General features: G+C 45.2%; 1 protein-coding gene across 2 annotated transcripts; it reads right to left on the bottom strand.

Annotated features, from left to right (window-relative positions):
- Positions 1 to 13,503: 13,503 nt before the first annotated feature.
- Positions 13,504 to 15,983, bottom strand: LOC107391691 (CD209 antigen-like protein E). Of its 2 annotated transcripts, none has more exons than XM_015969109.3 (6): positions 15,738 to 15,983; positions 15,501 to 15,590; positions 15,083 to 15,163; positions 14,745 to 14,887; positions 14,527 to 14,621; positions 13,504 to 13,834 (listed from the first exon to the last, which is right to left on the bottom strand). In XM_015969109.3, exons 1-6 carry the CDS (start codon positions 15,844 to 15,846, stop codon positions 13,678 to 13,680), a joined length of 675 nt encoding a protein of 224 aa, XP_015824595.1. In that variant the 5' UTR covers positions 15,847 to 15,983; the 3' UTR covers positions 13,504 to 13,677. The 2 variants fall into 2 exon arrangements, with proteins under 2 accessions (XP_015824595.1, XP_015824602.1); XM_015969116.3 differs by having other exon boundaries at positions 15,762 to 15,888.

Genomic DNA, 15,983 nt, shown 5'->3' with positions numbered 1-15,983 from the left:
CATTAGGGGTTTGGAGACCAGCTCAGTATCTGACGCAAGAGTGAGAGAGATAACTGTGAAAGATGCTGATGATGAATGCATTACTTCGCTAATGGGGGTGGTTGAGAGCTTGAGACAGGAGGTGAAATCCCTCCGGAATGTGGTGCACACCCTGTCAGTACCGGCTGCATCTAGTCCCCACCGTGACACTCCGACTACAAACTTGCAGCCTAGTCAGGAATATTCCCGGAAGGACGGAAACGAGAGGTCGGGAGGCTGCTGGGAGTGTGGTTGTAACCGGCATATACGTCGGGACTGTCCTTATGTTCAGGGAATCTAGAGGGGGCGTGTACAGTGGGTCAAATGCCCGCCCCCTTCTCCGTTGTTGAGACCCCTGTAAGAAGCGGAAATGCTGGGTACTTGAAGGCCAGGATAGGTGAAGCCTTTGCCTCGGTAGACGAGTATGTGACGAGGCTGAAGGAAACATTCACTACGATGGTGGATGCAGTGAAATGCCATCAGGGCAGGGCACTGGAGCAACAAAAGAGGGCATATGACTTTAGGGCCTCCCGCCTGTTCTACGCGGAAGGTGAATTAGTGTGGGTCCGAAATAAGCTGAGGAGGCGGGGGGTGTGTCCCTGGCTTCAGATACGAGATAGAGGACTGTTTAGGGTTCTTGAGCGGGTGACAGATGTGCTATACAGGCTGGTACCTGTTGAGGGGGGTCCTGAGAGTGTGATTCATTTCAACTGACTTAAGCCGTGCACTTCTCTTCCAATAGTTGCAGCACTGCTCAACGTTTCTCGGAGACGAAGGGCTCCAGTGATTCAAGCAACCCTGCCCCATTGCATGGAGAGGCTGCTCGAGGGGGTGCGGCTGGAAGAGGATCGGGAGGACGTATCCTTGGGAAGGTCGAGGGACCTGGAGCTGTGGAGCAACATGTGGTTTGTCAGAGGAGGCCCCCTGTTTGGCATAAGGATTATCATGTGGAGATCTTGGACTCGAGGGCGAGTCCTTCAGGACAAAGAGGGGGAGAGTGTGATGGACAGAAGACGGAAGCTGCCGGGCTCTGAGGGTGTGGTGACACCGGCTGTTCCTCGTTACGGATAACGAGGCCAGGGAGGATAAAAAGGTGACAGGTCAACTGAGAGGGGTGCGTGGTCGACCTGTCATTGTGGCACCGGACTTTGGGGGGTGGGGTCGTTCGCAGTCGGTTAGGGCTGCCAGCGACAAAGACAGTTAAGCAGGCGTACAGCGTTCCAGTGTTAGGAGGGAAGGCTGGTTGCCTTCTTTAGGTAGCGAGGGCTGGGCATAGTGGATGCCAAGACCACGCCGATATCTGCCGCCACGGACTTTGGCAGTTGGCAGTTGGAGGGGGGTCACCGCATCTGACACAGCTAAGTACCACTGCTTGTGTGACTCATGCTGGACAGCTGGTTCTGTGAGAGAGGGCTTGGGCCGTGGTGTTTTGTAATTGTGTCTTATTGTTGAGTATGTAATAAAGTGTGTCATTTTATAAGTCGTTGCCTACTGGTGGTGTTTTCAGGTTCTGTCTGGAGGGCAAGGTATTCTGCCCGTGCTGCCCACAGCTACTTACATTACAATATAAAGCAGAGATATTCCATCCTGGTCCTTGAGGGCTTCTGATAAATCCAGATACAGCCTCACGTCACTCAAGTGTTTGTTGGTAAGCTGCTTTTATTTGGAAATGTGAGCTCCATGTCCGGAGAAACCATAATCTAGAGTTTAAAGATGTTACTCAATCTTTGGTGTGTTCTTGCTGTGTTAAAATTCTAATTCAATCTTTTAGTTCATTTTAAAACACAGAAAGATTTTATTTACCTGCAATGTTTCGTTTGCGGCTGCAAACTTCGTCAGGCTGACGCTGCTGGTGGCGTCACTTCCTTCTCCGTTTATCTGCGCACAGCAGAGGATGTTGTCGCCCTCTGCTGCCCGCTCTCTCCTCTCCGACGATGCAGTCCCATGCGCGATCCAACGAGTAAACTCCATCGTCCCTGTTCATGGTCCCACATCCACGTCTCCTTATCTCGATAGCTTTTTTTTTTATCCATCCTTTGTATTTCTGTTGTTCGGTGTTTATGATCCTTGTGTTGTCCCAGTCCATTATATGGTTTTCTTTTGTGCAGTGATCTGTTACGGCTGACTTCTTTATTGTGCTTTCTGCTTCTTCTTTTGCTGCTCTTGTGTGTTTTCGACTTGCCTCTTTCTCGCACTCCTTTCTATATTCTATTGTTCGTGTGTTGAGTTGGCGTCCGGTTTCTCCTATGTATGTTTTATTGCAGAGTTTGCATGGGATTTCGTAAATGACTCCACATTAAGTCCAGCTGGTATCTCGTCTTTTGGGTGTACTAGTCTGTTTCTAACTATGGTTTTGTTGGTGTGTTTATGTTGTGTTTATTCATTGTTGCTCTTATTTTTTCTGTTATGCCTTTGATGGATGGTAAGGTTATCACTGGTTTATGTTCTTGTCTTTTTGGGTTTCTGGTTCTTTGCTTTAGTTGTTTTTTCTTTCTGTTGTTGTTTGTTGTTTTCCTTTGTTTATTGCCCATGTCGGGTATCTGCAGGTCTTTAAAGCGTGTTGTATGTGTTTGTCCTCTTGTTTACGGTCTCTTTCTTCTGTTACTATGTTTGCTCTGTGATATAATGTTATGATTACTGATATTTTGTGTATGGTAGGGTGTTCTGATGTCCATAGAAGAAGAAGAAGAAGAAAATATCATTTCTATAGCACCTCTCAAGATAAAAATCACGAGGCGCTTCACAAAAACAAAAAATGTAAAAATATAATAAAGCTTTTAGAAAATGTTTAAAAATATATTCAACATGAGCAAAAAGAGACAAGTGTGATAAAATAAATGTTAAGAAAGAGAGAGTGAATAGGAAAAAGGGAAATCAGTGGATCCTGAGGAAGGTGGAATAGGTGGGGAGAGCAGAATAAAGAGAGAGTGGTGAAGAAGGTCATACAAAAGCCAGCTTGAACAGGTGAGTCTTCAGCTGCTTTTTAAATGAGACCACTGAGTCCACTGATCTCAGGCTCAGGGGGAGAGAGTTCCAGAGTCTGGAGGCCACAGCAGCAAATGATCTGTCACCTTTGGTCTTTAGCCTGGTGCTGCACAACCAGTAGGCTTTGATCACTGGACCTCAGGGACCTGCTGGGGGTGTAGGCAGGGACGAAATTTTGATTTCAGAAGTGGGGGGGACACAGCAGGCTTGTGCGGATTTGGGGTGGGGGGTGTTATGTAAAGACCCCTTGACACGTCACGTGCCCATCTAAATAATTTTTCCATCCTCAATATATATATATATATATATATATATATATATATATATATATATATATATATATATATATATATCAAAGTTAAAAAATGTACAACTCTATTATTATTTTTATTTATTATCATTATTGAAGTGCAGTTTTGGCTGTTGACAATGGATAGGCCATTGTATTTATTGTTTTGGGTCTTTTATTTATTGTTTTTGGTGCAACATTTTCTAACAGGGAGTGAGATTCCTTTTTTATTTAATTTTTGTTTGTTATTTTTATTCATTTAGAAGTTCTGGTTCTGGACATTTCAATGTTAAATGAAGGTTTATTTGTTGCATTTTAAAGGGTGTACTTGCATTATTATGATATATTAACATTATATTAGTGGTTATTTTGGTCTAGATAATGTTGACAATGATATCGTTTATCATCAACAATTTGTTGGACAAAATATCGTCCAGCAAAATGTGTTACTTTCCCAGGCCTAGTCAAAAGTATAAAAATTATTTATACAAAAACGGTCCCTCCTGAGATCTGGCCGTTTGTTCATTTGCTGTGTTAGAGGACATGCTGAACTAATGTTTTACACATGATCATCACCCTAACATTTGAGTGTATAAAAACATATTAAATATGTTTTTTTCCCTTAAAAGTGTTTAAACAGTTGTTGCATTTCAACACACAAAAAATAAATGGAAAAAATAAGATAAATCTAATGAAAAGTGTACATCTTTGACATTAAGCTTAAAAAATCTGTTGACGATGATGATACTGTTCATTTTTCAGAGCTTTTTAATGTGAAAATATACATTGCAATAGATAAGTTTACAATAAAGTTAAATGATAAAAGTTTTGAAGTTACACTTCTACTACTACTACTACTAGTAATAATAATTATGATGATAATAGTAATAATAAAAAAAACAATAATTATAATAATACGAATAAATTGTGTCTGAGGAGTCAGTTATGTGGAGGAGATGAGTTTGTAAAAGTTAGTTTTGAGTATGTTTGTGAAGGAGGAGGTGAGTCTGAGCTTAATGCAGGGGTGTCACATGTTCCAACTTACGTTTAGACTTTGAAAGAAGTCTCTTATATCCACTTTTCGTTTTCTTGACATGCTGCCTCCTGGCTGTGCCTAACTACCAAAGACTCACAAATGAACACTTATTCAAATGTTATGTAATGGAAGCTGAGCTGAGCTCTGATATTACACAGCGTCTAGCTGATGATGTGACTCAGTACCGGTGTTCCCTAGCGGCTCCAAACTAGCAAAACAACGTGAGCACGTTCTGACTGTTTACAACTTGAGTGACAGCAGCAACAGCCAATAATACATTAGCAAGTATCAGCAGAGCCAATAGATTAGCTTTTGGGCGGGTCTAATAGTAAACCGGTTTCCGTTTCGGTCCTAGTGCTCAACCAAATCCATTTAATGGAGCGTAACATTGTTTTTGGACGGGAAAAAGTGCAGGGGACCAAAACTGCCTTTTGAAAAAGTGGGGGGGGGGGGCATGTCCCACCCGTCCCCCCCCAAAATTACGTCCCAGGGTGTAGGGATTAAGAAGATCACCAATGTAAGATGGTGCTTGTCCATGTAAGGCCATATAGACCAGAACCAGGATCTTGAAATGAACCCTGAAGTTGACTGGCAGCCAGTGAAGCTGGAGGAGAAGCGGGGTGATGTGGGTGTGTTTGGAGGACTTGGTCAGAAGCCGAGCACAGGCATTCTGACACGTGAAAAGAGAGTTGCAGTAGTCTAAGCGTGAGGAGATGAAGGTGTGGAGAACAGTCTCAAGTTCAGAGCAGGACAAAATGGGACTCAGCTTAGCAATGTTCCTGAGATGGAAGAAGGAAGAGCGAACAAGATAGATATTGGTCTTTGTGTGTTGGTTTTCTATATGTGTTTATGTTTAGCGTCCCGTCAGTCTGCCTGGTTATTTTCATGTCCATAAATGCTATGCTGCCATCTGTTTCTGACTCATGTGAACTTAATGTTGCCTGTGTCGTCAATGTTATTCAAGTGTGTTAGTGTTTCTGTTTGTCCTTTTGGTATGATTTCCAGTTGTCATCTACGTAGCGTTTCCATAGTTTTATTTAGCAGTTTGGGGGGCAGTGGCTATGGCTTTTTATTCTAGGTCTTCCATGAAAAACTCACACAGGGTGGCTGATAACGGGTTACCCATGGAGAAGCCTTCCAATTGTTTGTATATTGTGTCATTGTATGTGAAGTAAGTGGAATTAGCTACCAGTCCTATCAGTTGTGCTATGTCATCTGCTGTGAGGTTTATTCTTTTGTGTAAAGTTTTGTCCTGTCTGATTCTGTTAACTACTATGCCTATGGTTTTTTGGGTTGGTGTTTTTGTGAACAGGGATGTGGCGTCATGTGAGATGAGTATGTCGTTATCTTCTATTGTAATCTTTTTTAGTTCTTTTGCCAGTTCTATGCTATTTTTGCAATGTTGATCTGTGTTCCCTAATAACGGACTGATGATTGTGCTGATTTCTCTTGCCATGTTGTATGTTGGTGTACCTACTGTTGATCTAAGTGGAGTGTTTTGTTTGTGTATTTTTGGCGTTCCATAGATTATTGGTGTTATGTTTGCTGTAGGAATCCAGTGTTTGTACATTTTTTCTGTTATTTTGCCATTTTCTTGTAGTGGCTTCAGTAATTTTTTTCATATTTTTTTAAAGCTTTCTGTTGGGTCTTTTTTAAGTATTTTGTATGTATTTTTGTCTTCTGACATCTGTTTCATCTGTTGTTTATATTTTTCTTTGTCCATAACTACTGTGGTTCTTCCTTTGTCTGCCGTAGAATAATTATCTGTTCATTTTTGGATAATGTTGTCATGGCTGATTGTTCTTCTTTTGTAATATTGCTGTGTTGAATTTGGCTGTTTTTAAACATCCCAACAACTTTATTTTTAAGTTCTGCTTTCTTTCCCTCATCTGTGATTTGTTGACATGCTAGTTCTGTTGCTACAATGAATTCATCATATGGTATTTTCTTTGGTGTTACTGCTTTTTAATATGCTTTCTTCTGCTTCTGTTAGTTCGTATTGCGAGCTTTGTGTGGAGTTATCTTGTATTTCCTCCCTCTTTTTCTTGTTGATGAGTTTGTTTAATTTCTTTATGTGTCTTTCTTTTACTTTTATGAACTCTTTTTCTTGTTTTTCCATCATGTGTCCTTTAATTAGTTCCTCCGTTTATTTATCAAGTTTGTAATTCCTTTTTAAGTCCAGGTGTCTTCTTTCCAGTTCGTCTTCTACTTCTTGTCAGACTGGTCAGCTGGATTTGGGAGTTGAGCTTGTAGAGAGTGTGGTTTCACAGACGCGGAAGTGATAGCGTCGGTGAAACTCCGGCTCACGATTTAATCTAGGAATCCGGAGCGTTCAAGCGTCAATGAAGTGACACGGAAATGCTGGGTTTTCCAGAAGTAAGTAAGAACACTTACTGTGAGCGGATAGTTAGTCAGATGAATCGGTTGATGGGAAACTCTGATCATGGATCTGAAGAAACAATGACTGAGTGGTGAGCTGGGGAGGCAACTTCCGTATATAGTCGCGGCTAGTGACGTAGGTGTGACATGGAGGGAATTCCCGCGAGGGGCATGCTGGGAGATGTGGTCCATGGTGGAGACCGGCTAGCTGGGAGAGGCTGGCTTGGGGACTTGGGTCCTGAATCCCCCCCCCCCCCCATCCAGGGACAGCTCCTGAAGTCCCAGGGCGTCCCGGCGGTCCCAGAAGTCAGAGATGAGGGGAGGATCCAGGATTGAGTGGGCCAGTTCCCAGGAGCGTTCCTCGAGGTTGTAGTCCGCCCAGTCCATGAGGTATTGCCATCCCCGACGGGCGTCCAGGATGCATCGGACGGTGTAGATGGGCTCACCGTCGAGGAAGCGGGCAGGCGGAGGCGGAAGCAGAGAGGAGTCCACATAGGGCTTGAGCCGAGAGGTGTGGAAGGTGGGATGAATGCGGAGACTCGCCGGCAACCACAGCCGGTACAAGACTGGGTTGATGACCTTCTGTACAGTGTAAGGCCCGAGGAACCGGGGAGCGAGCTTCTTATATCTGGCACGGAAGCGGAGGTCCGCGGTGGACACCCAGACCTTATCCCCAGGGACATAGGAGGGACCAGGACGGTGTCGGCAGAGATGTTGGTGAGCGTAACGGGCGTTAGCTCGGGTGATGGAAGCTCGTGGTTTGATCCAGGCGTTCTTGCAGCGCCTCACTAGGGATTGCGCGACAGGTACAGCAACTTCGGGCTCCTGGTGGGTGAAGACCGGGGGCTGGTAGCCATTGCAGACCTCGAAAGAGGACATTTGAGTGGTTGAGGAGGTGTGAAGATTGTGGGACAACTCTGCCCAGAGGAGGTATTTAGGCCATTGCGAGGGTTGGGCCGAGACAAAGCACCGGAGGTACCGACCCAGCTGTTGGTTAACCCGCTCCGTCTGACCATTGGTCTGCGGGTGATAGCCTGAGGATAGGCTGACTGTTAGGTGGCAAAAGGCTTTCCAGAATCGGGCCGTAAACTGGGGACCCCGGTCGGAGACCACATCGACAGGGAAGCCGTGGAGGCGCACCACGTTCTCCAGGAATAGTTCCGCTGTGCGTCGGGCCGAAGGGAGACCCAGAAGGGCGATGAAGTGGACAGCTTTAGAAAACCGGTCAGTGACCATGAGGACCGTGTTGAGGTTATTGACCGGGGGGAGTCCTGTGACGAAATCCAGGCCCACGTGGGACCAAGGACGGCTGGGCACCGGAAGAGGTCTGAGGACACCAACAGGAGCCTGGCTGGGTGTCTTGGAGCAGGCACAGATGTCACAGGCGCTAGTGTATTCCTTAACATCCCTCACCATGCATGGCCACCAGAGTGCTTGTTGGAGGAACTTCAGAGTTCGAGAGAACCCCGCGTGGCCAGACAGGCGTGAAGAGTGGGCCCAGGAGAGTGCCTCGCTGCGACAGGATGTAGGGACATAGAGACGACCCACGGGGGTCTCTGGAGGTGCTGGGTCATCCCGGAGGGTGTTCTGGATAACCTCCTCCAACGGCCACCTTAGGTGGGCCAGGAAACGGTGCTCTGGGAGAATTGGTGCAGGCTCGGACATCGGCGTGGAGTGTGTGAACTGGCGGGAGAGGGCATCAGCCTTCTGGTTCTTAGTTCCAGGACGGTAGGCGAGATAGAACTCATCGGGCTTGAAGAAGAGGGCCCAGCAGGCCTGGCGAGGATTGAGCTGCTTGGCGGATCGGATGTGAGTCAGGTTCTGGTGGTCCGTCCAGATAGTGAAAGGCTGGGTGGTGCCTAGAAGCCACTGTCTCCACTCCTCCAGCGCCCATTTTATGGCCAGCAGTTCACGATCACCCACGCCATACTTCTGCTGGGTGGTGGAAAACTTCCTAGAGAAGTAGGCACAGGGATGGAGTCTGTCGTTGGGCCCGCCTTGGGACAGGATGGCACCGGCACCGACGTCTGAGGCATCGACTTCGACCACAAAGGGCTCCGTAGTATCTGGATGGTGGAGGATAGGGGCCGACGTGAACCGGGTGACCAGGTGGCGGAAGGCCCGCATGGCGTCTGGAGTTAGACGGAGCGGTTGGCCGGGTGGGCTTGGTCGGGTGAGGGAGGTGAGCGGTGCCACAATGGTGCTGAAGTTCTTAATAAAATGGCGGTAAAAGTTGCAGAAGCCCAGAAAACTCTGTAGCTGTTTTAGGCTCGTAGGAAGGGGCCAGTCAGTGACCGCCTGGACCTTCTGAGGGTCCATGTTTATGTCCTGATCCGAAATCATGAAGCCCAGAAATGAGATGGTCCGCTGGTGGAAAGAGCATTTCTCGGGCTTGCAGTATAGGTTATTGTTCAGGATCCGGGTCAGGACGGCACAAACATGGTGGAGGTGTTCGGCCTCGGACTTGGAGTAAATTAGGATGTCATCCAGGTAGGCAAACACCCACCGGCCCAGCATGTCGCGGAGGACATAGTTAATTAATGAGGCGTTGAAATACGGCAGGGCTATTGCACAACTCGAAGGGCATGACCTGGTACTCCCAATGAACGGTGGGTGTGATGAATGCGGTCTTCCACTCATCCCCAGCTTTGATGTGGACCAGATTGTCGGCACTCCGGAGGTCCAGTTTTGTGAAGATGGGAGATGGAGTCCAGAGCAGTTGTGAGGAGTGGCAGGGGACGGTGGTCCCTGATAGTGATCTTGTTTAGACCCCGGTAATCTATACAGGGACGAAGGTCACCTTCCTTTTTCTTCACAAAGAAGAAGCCTGCAGCACCCGGGGAAGAGGAGGGTCGGATGAAACCCTGCTGGAGGGCCTGGTTGATATATTCCTCCATAGCTCTGGATTTGGAGGGAGAGAGAAAAGGTGCCCATGGGGAGGACTGATACCTGGTTGTAGCTTGATCTCCATGTCATATGGGCGGTGAGGCAGCAGTGTGGTGGTGCGTCGCTTATCGAATACTGCGGCCAGGTCCTGATAGGGCAGTGGGAGATTGGGCGGTAGAGGACCAAGACCACCAGCCGGGCGGTCTGCCATGGGTGGAGGAGGAGAGAGGTGGGCCTGGTACTGGGTCCCCCAGCCTAAAAGGCAGTTCTGGGACCAGGAAATCTGGGGGTCGTGGAGACGGAGCCAAGGGAACCCCAGGATTAGAGGAGAGGAGGGAGCGGAGATGATGAGAAAGTGGAGGGTTTCCCGGTGGCCTTGGAGGACCATCTGGAGTGACTGGGTTTGGTCTTGGACAGGATAGGGCTGGAGAGGTCTGCCGTCCACCGAGGTCACCAGAACAACTCGTTCCAGGGGAGTCAGGGGGATCTGTAGGCGTTTAGCCAGATCCACGTCCATGAAGTTGTCGGCGGCCCCCTGAGTCCACCAGAGCATGTACCTGATGTGAGGTCTCGTTGTAAAAGAGGGTGACAGGAAGAAGGAGTCGGTGGGAAGAGATAGGGGCAGAGGGTGACCCGGGCTGAGCTACCCCGATACTCAGTGGGTTCCTCCGTTTCCTGGCCATAATGGGCAGTCCAGGCGCTGGTGGTCAGGAGAGCCACAATAGGCACCTTTGCTGTCTCTCCTCCGGGGGAAGGTGGCCTAGCTGCATAGGCTCCTCAGTTGAAGTGGGTCCAGGAGCTGGCGTTGGTGAATGAGGAAGAGGTCCAGGAGCTCTGAGTGAGCGAGTGGATGACCTGGGTCGAACCAGAACCTGCTGGTCTATGCACAGCGCCAGGTCGGCAACTTCATTCAGGGTCTGGGGCAGTTCTTTTCCCGCCATCTCGTCTCGGATGTAGGGTGCCAACCCCTGCAAGAAGACAGCCCGAAGGGCAGAGTCATCCCATTGTAGTTTGGCCGTGATGGTGCGAAACTCGGACGCATAGGCGCACACGACCGTTCCCGTTGGCGGAGCTTGAGGAGACGTGCTTCAGCCCCCACTTCACTACTGGGTGGAACGAAGGTCTTCCTGAGGCGGCCACAAAAGCAGCATAGTCATTGCAGGTAGGGGATTTAGATTTATAGAGAGCAGCGGCCCTCCTGAGCACGTCCAGAAAGCAGGGAGGTGAGGTGCGCAACCCGAGAGCGGGCAGTGGGGAAGCGTCCTAGTTGGCACTCGAATTGCATGTCGAGAGAGGCGAGCAGACCATCTGGGCTCCCAACCACTCCGTTCCACCTCTCCGGTAGGCTGAACTGCGGCTCCTCCTTAGGTGGTGCAAGGGCTTGCTACTGAAGAGCATTGATGGATGTGGATAATTGAAGGGTGAGGTCGGTCAGAGAGTTCACCTTGGTGTTGAGCCGGTCGACCAAGGCGTGAAGCTGAACAATCTCATTCTTCATTCGCTCAAACTCCGCTGGGTTAAAGGACTCGGTCATCCTGTAAGACTGGTCGGCTGGATTCGGGAGTTGAGCATGGTTTCACAGTCGCGGAAGTGATAGCGTCGGTGAAACTCCAGCTCACGATTTAATCTAGGAATCCCGGAGCGTTCGAGCGTCAATGAAGTGACACGGAAATGCTGGGTTTTCCAGAAGTAAGTAAGAACACTTACTGTGAGCGGATAGTTCGTAAGATGAATCGGTTGATGGGAAACTCTGATCATGGATCTGAAGAAACGATGATTGAGTGGTGAGCTGGGGAGGCGACTTCCGTATATAGTCGCGGTTAGTGATGTAGGTGTGAAGTGGAGGGAATCGCCGCGAGGGGCTTGCTGGGAGATGGGTCCATGGTGGAGATCGGCTAGCTGGGAGAGGCTGGCTTGGGGACTTGGGTTCTGACACTTCTGTTTGGTTATGACGTTTCTTATCCTTTCCTTGAGTAGTGCTCTGTGTGCTCTTTCCATTCTGTTTTGTGCTGTCTTGGTCCAGATCAGTGTTTTAGCTGTAGGCTTGTTGGCGTGATGTTTTCGGCCGGGCATCTTAAATTGAAGCGAAGGTGGTTCTTAAGACGTGCGCGTTTTTGATGTAATTGTTCCAAACGGCAGAAGTCCTTTGTTCCTTGTTGTCCATATTTTTCTTTAAACATCTTTGGTGTGTTCTTGCTGTATTGAAATTCTAATTCCATCTTTTAGTTGTTTTTAAAACACAGAAAGGATTTATTTACCTGCAACGTTTCGTTTGCGGCTGCAAACTTCTTCAGGCTGACGCTGATGGTGGCGTCATCCCCTTCTCCGTTTATCCGAAGGCAGCAGAGGATGTTTTCGCCTTCTGCTGCCCGCTCTATGGAAAAACTATGGAAACGCTACGTAGACGACATACTGGAAATCATACCAAAAGGACAAACAGAAACACTAACACCACACTTGAATAATATTGGAAACACGGGCAACATAAAGTTCACATATGAGTCAGAAACAGATGGCAGCATAGCATTTATGGACATGAAAATAACCAGGCAGACCGACTGGACCCTAAACATAAACCCATACAGAAAACCAACACACACAGACCAATATTTATTATGGACATCAGAACACCCCACCATACACAAAATATCAGTAATCATAACATTATATCACAGAGCAAACATAGTAACAGAAGAAAGAGACCGTAAACAAAAGGACAAACACATACAACACGCTTTAAAGACCTGCAGATACCCGACATGGGCAATAAACAAAGGAAAACAACAAACAACAACAAAAAGAAAAAAACAACAAAAGCAAAGAACCGGATGACCCAAAAAGACAAGAACATAAACCAGTGATAACCCTACCATCCATAAAAGGCATAACAGAAAAAGTAAGAACAACAATGAATAAACACAACATAAACACACCAACAAAACCATACACAATAGTTAGAAACAGACTGGTACACCCAAAACACAAGATACCAGCTGGACTTAAATGTGGAGTCATTTACGAAATCCCATGCAAAGACTGCAATAAAACATACATAGGAGAAACCGGACACCAACTCGACACACGGACAATAGAATATAGAAAGGAGTGCGAGAAAGGCAAGTCGAAAACACACAAGAGCAGCAAAAGAAGAAGCAGAAAGCACAATAAAGAAGTCAGCCGTAACAGATCACTGCACAAAAGAAAACCATATAATGGACTAGGACAACACAAGGATCATAAACACCGAACAACAGAAATACAAAAGATGGATAAAAAAAAGCTATCGAGATAAGGAGACGTGGATGTGGGACCATGAACAGGGACGATGGAGTTTACTCGTTGGAACGCGCATGGGACTGCATTGTCGGAGAGGAGAGAGCGGGCAGCTGAGGGCGACTGCTGCCCGCGAATAAATGGAGAAGGAAGTGACGCCACCATCAGCGTTAGCCTGACGAAGTTTGCAGCCGCAAACGAAACGTTGCAGGTAAATAAAACCTTTCTGTGTTTTAAAAAGAACTAAAAGATGTTACTTACATTTTCATACCCAAAACCAAACAACCGTAAAAATGTGTGTACGGCTACCTGAATCAAAAGTTCAGGTGAGCTTGTGTATTTTTTTTTTCCTTTGATGTGATTTTATGCTCACAAATCATGAATTTTAATTTTCATTTATTTGACAACAAATAAGAAACTATCCATTTTATTAATAAGTATCACAAGCTTACACAAGTGTGTTACATATTTGGCATGAACAAACATCCATATCCAAACAAAATAAAACCTTTAAGCAGCAAATGGTGAAAACTGGATTAATTTGTTTTTTCACAAGAAAAAGAGGGTGCAGGTTTTGTACTGAAGGAAAAAAGGCAAATAATACAAGAAACCCCTGGTGGAAGGAAAACAGTTTAAATACACACACACACACACACACACACACACACACACACACACACACACACACACACACACACACACACACACACACACACACACACACACACACACACACACACACACACACACACACAAAGTGAGAGAGAGAGAGAAACATCATTTCTTCAGAGAATATGAACTTTATGGACTTTTATTCAAGTTCCAGTGCAGCATCTTTTTCACAAATCCAAAAATTTACATTACTGCATGGTGCGTCGTTCCAGCTGTCTTCAATTTCATGAAACCTCATCTCGACACAGTCTTCATTGTTACCTCCAAGTTGATTTGGTTCTCCAGGACCCCAGTAGCTGAAATGTTAACACATTTATATTACATTATTGAGTGCGTATGTATGTAAATCAGAGGTGTGGACTCGAGTCACATGACTTGGACTCGAGTCATTATTTTAATGACTCCTGACTTGACTTGATAAAATCTATGAAGATTTACGACTTGACTCGGACTTGAACGCCAGTGACTTGCGACTTGAATCGACTTGCATCTGTTGACTTGATGATGACTTTAGCATATTTGATATTTTAGCAAAAAAGTGGCACGACATGGAAAAAAAAATCATAAATCATTCTTCGTTCTGGGTTTGATCTTGTACTGCTAAATGCAGCAACACTTTGTTTATAATCTTTTTCAGTTGAACTTTCTTCTTGTTTCAGCAAATAAATGAAGCTTTAAGAAGCTTTATTTCTGGAATTTATTTATTATCATTGTCATCAATTGAAGTTGAACAGATGACTTGATTATGACTTGAAGATTCAAAGGTAACAACTTGACTTGAACTTCCACATCATTGATTTTGGACTCGACTTGGACTTGGTTGTCTTTGACTTGGACTTGACTGGAAAGACTTGTGACTTACTTGTGACTTGCAAAGCAGTTACTTGGTCACACCTCTGGTGTGTGTGTGTGTGTGTGTGTGTGTGTGTGTGTGTGTGTGTGTGTGTGTGTGTGTGTGTGTGTGTGTGTGTGTGTACACAATAAACACCTTTCACTGAGTTGAGTCCCGTCCACCCATGTCCACTCTCCTGTGTCGTTATAAAGCCCAATCCATGTGAGCTTGTCAAAGTGTCTTGCAAAGTTCTTATGTATATAGAAAACAAATGCATAATAATAATAATCATAATAATAATGACAACAACAACAATAAAAATAATTATACAATCAAGCTTAATACTAATATTTCTCTACATGGCTGAGGCTTACCTGTTCTTCTTTGGTATTAATAATCATCAGGTCTGCTTGTTTTTGCAGACAGTCCTCTCTACTCTCCTCCCAGGTTTTGTTGGTAGTAGAGATGTAATACAAGCTTGGATGAAAATAAACCCATCCTTGTTTAAAATACTCATCTGTGGGGAAACAAGAGAATCACTAAAACATTTACAGTTTCCAACATGGCTTCAGTAACTTACAATCGTAAAAACCTAAAAGCCAAAAGAGGAAAAGTTCATATATTAACTTGTCTTTGAGGAGGTTTTATAACAGCATACAAACAATCCATCGTTAATATTTGTATTTCACAAGGAAGGAAATTAATACTCAACAAATCTTCACATTAAATGTGACACGAGATGTGTTGTAACACCAGTCAGTCAGGTTTCTGTGTTTATTCTCAGCTGGAGCATCTGAAAAAGTAAAAAATAAAAATAAAAAAATTCATCACATAAACTTTAAAAATGAATCCTTTTTTGTATGTTTTAAAATATCAAGTTAGTTAAATACGTTATTTGTTGTGAGTAAACACATTTGTAACATGAGTCAAGTGGAAATTCACAATAATTTATTTTTGTCTTCTCTAGTTATTGTTTACTTCTTCTCATCTTTCATAAACGACATTGTTATAACAGTCCCCAGCTTTTTCAAACAGAGAAATAAGTTGGTCTGTTGTTTTTCTAAATGCACAATGTAAGCCACAAACCACTGTAAAACCTTCATAAATTAGTACATGGTACAGGTACTTACACAGAAGAACACGTAAATAAACATTCAGAGTAGCTTGTATGACGCACAGGAGACCAAAACTAACTGCAACCACCTTTACCAGCTTTTGCCCTGGATGGAGAAAAACACATAAAAAATTATTTTAGAGCCTTTTTTGGGATTCGCAACTCGACATTTTTCTATGACTAGTTCCTTTAACAGAATAATTTTATTTGGATTTGGCTCAACATTTTCAGTACTATTGGTAAAACTTCTTACCTGGATACACTTCAGTGCCTTTACCTGAGCATTGTCTGTTTGATGCATCTGGTTCATTTACATAATCCAAACTGATCTCAGTTTGTTCTCTATGAACAGCTCTCACCATCTTACATGCAATCAGCCACACTGACAAAAGAAATTAGTGCTCTGCAAAGGTTTATAATGCAATCCACTTCTCGTTTTTGGACCTTGGTTTTCTAACACATACATTTCTTCCTTTTTCAGTCTGTTTTTCATCCTGGA

Source organism: Nothobranchius furzeri, chromosome 4 (genome assembly GCF_043380555.1).
Source record: "Nothobranchius furzeri strain GRZ-AD chromosome 4, NfurGRZ-RIMD1, whole genome shotgun sequence".
Taxonomy (NCBI): Eukaryota; Metazoa; Chordata; class Actinopteri; order Cyprinodontiformes; family Nothobranchiidae; genus Nothobranchius; species Nothobranchius furzeri.
Note: the sequence above shows the minus strand (reverse complement) of the source record. Positions and strands in the feature narration are given on the sequence as shown.

Coding starts and splice junctions, on each gene's coding strand:
- LOC107391691 (XM_015969109.3), bottom strand. CDS start 15,846: ATGGTGAGAGCTGTTCATAGAGAACAAACTGAGATCAGTTTGGATTAT. Junction 14,622..14,744: donor TTAATACCAAAGAAGAACAG/GTAAGCCTCAGC, acceptor TATATACATAAG/AACTTTGCAAGACACTTTGA. Junction 13,835..14,526: donor GGGACTCAACTCAGTGAAAG/GTGTTTATTGTG, acceptor TTAACATTTCAG/CTACTGGGGTCCTGGAGAAC.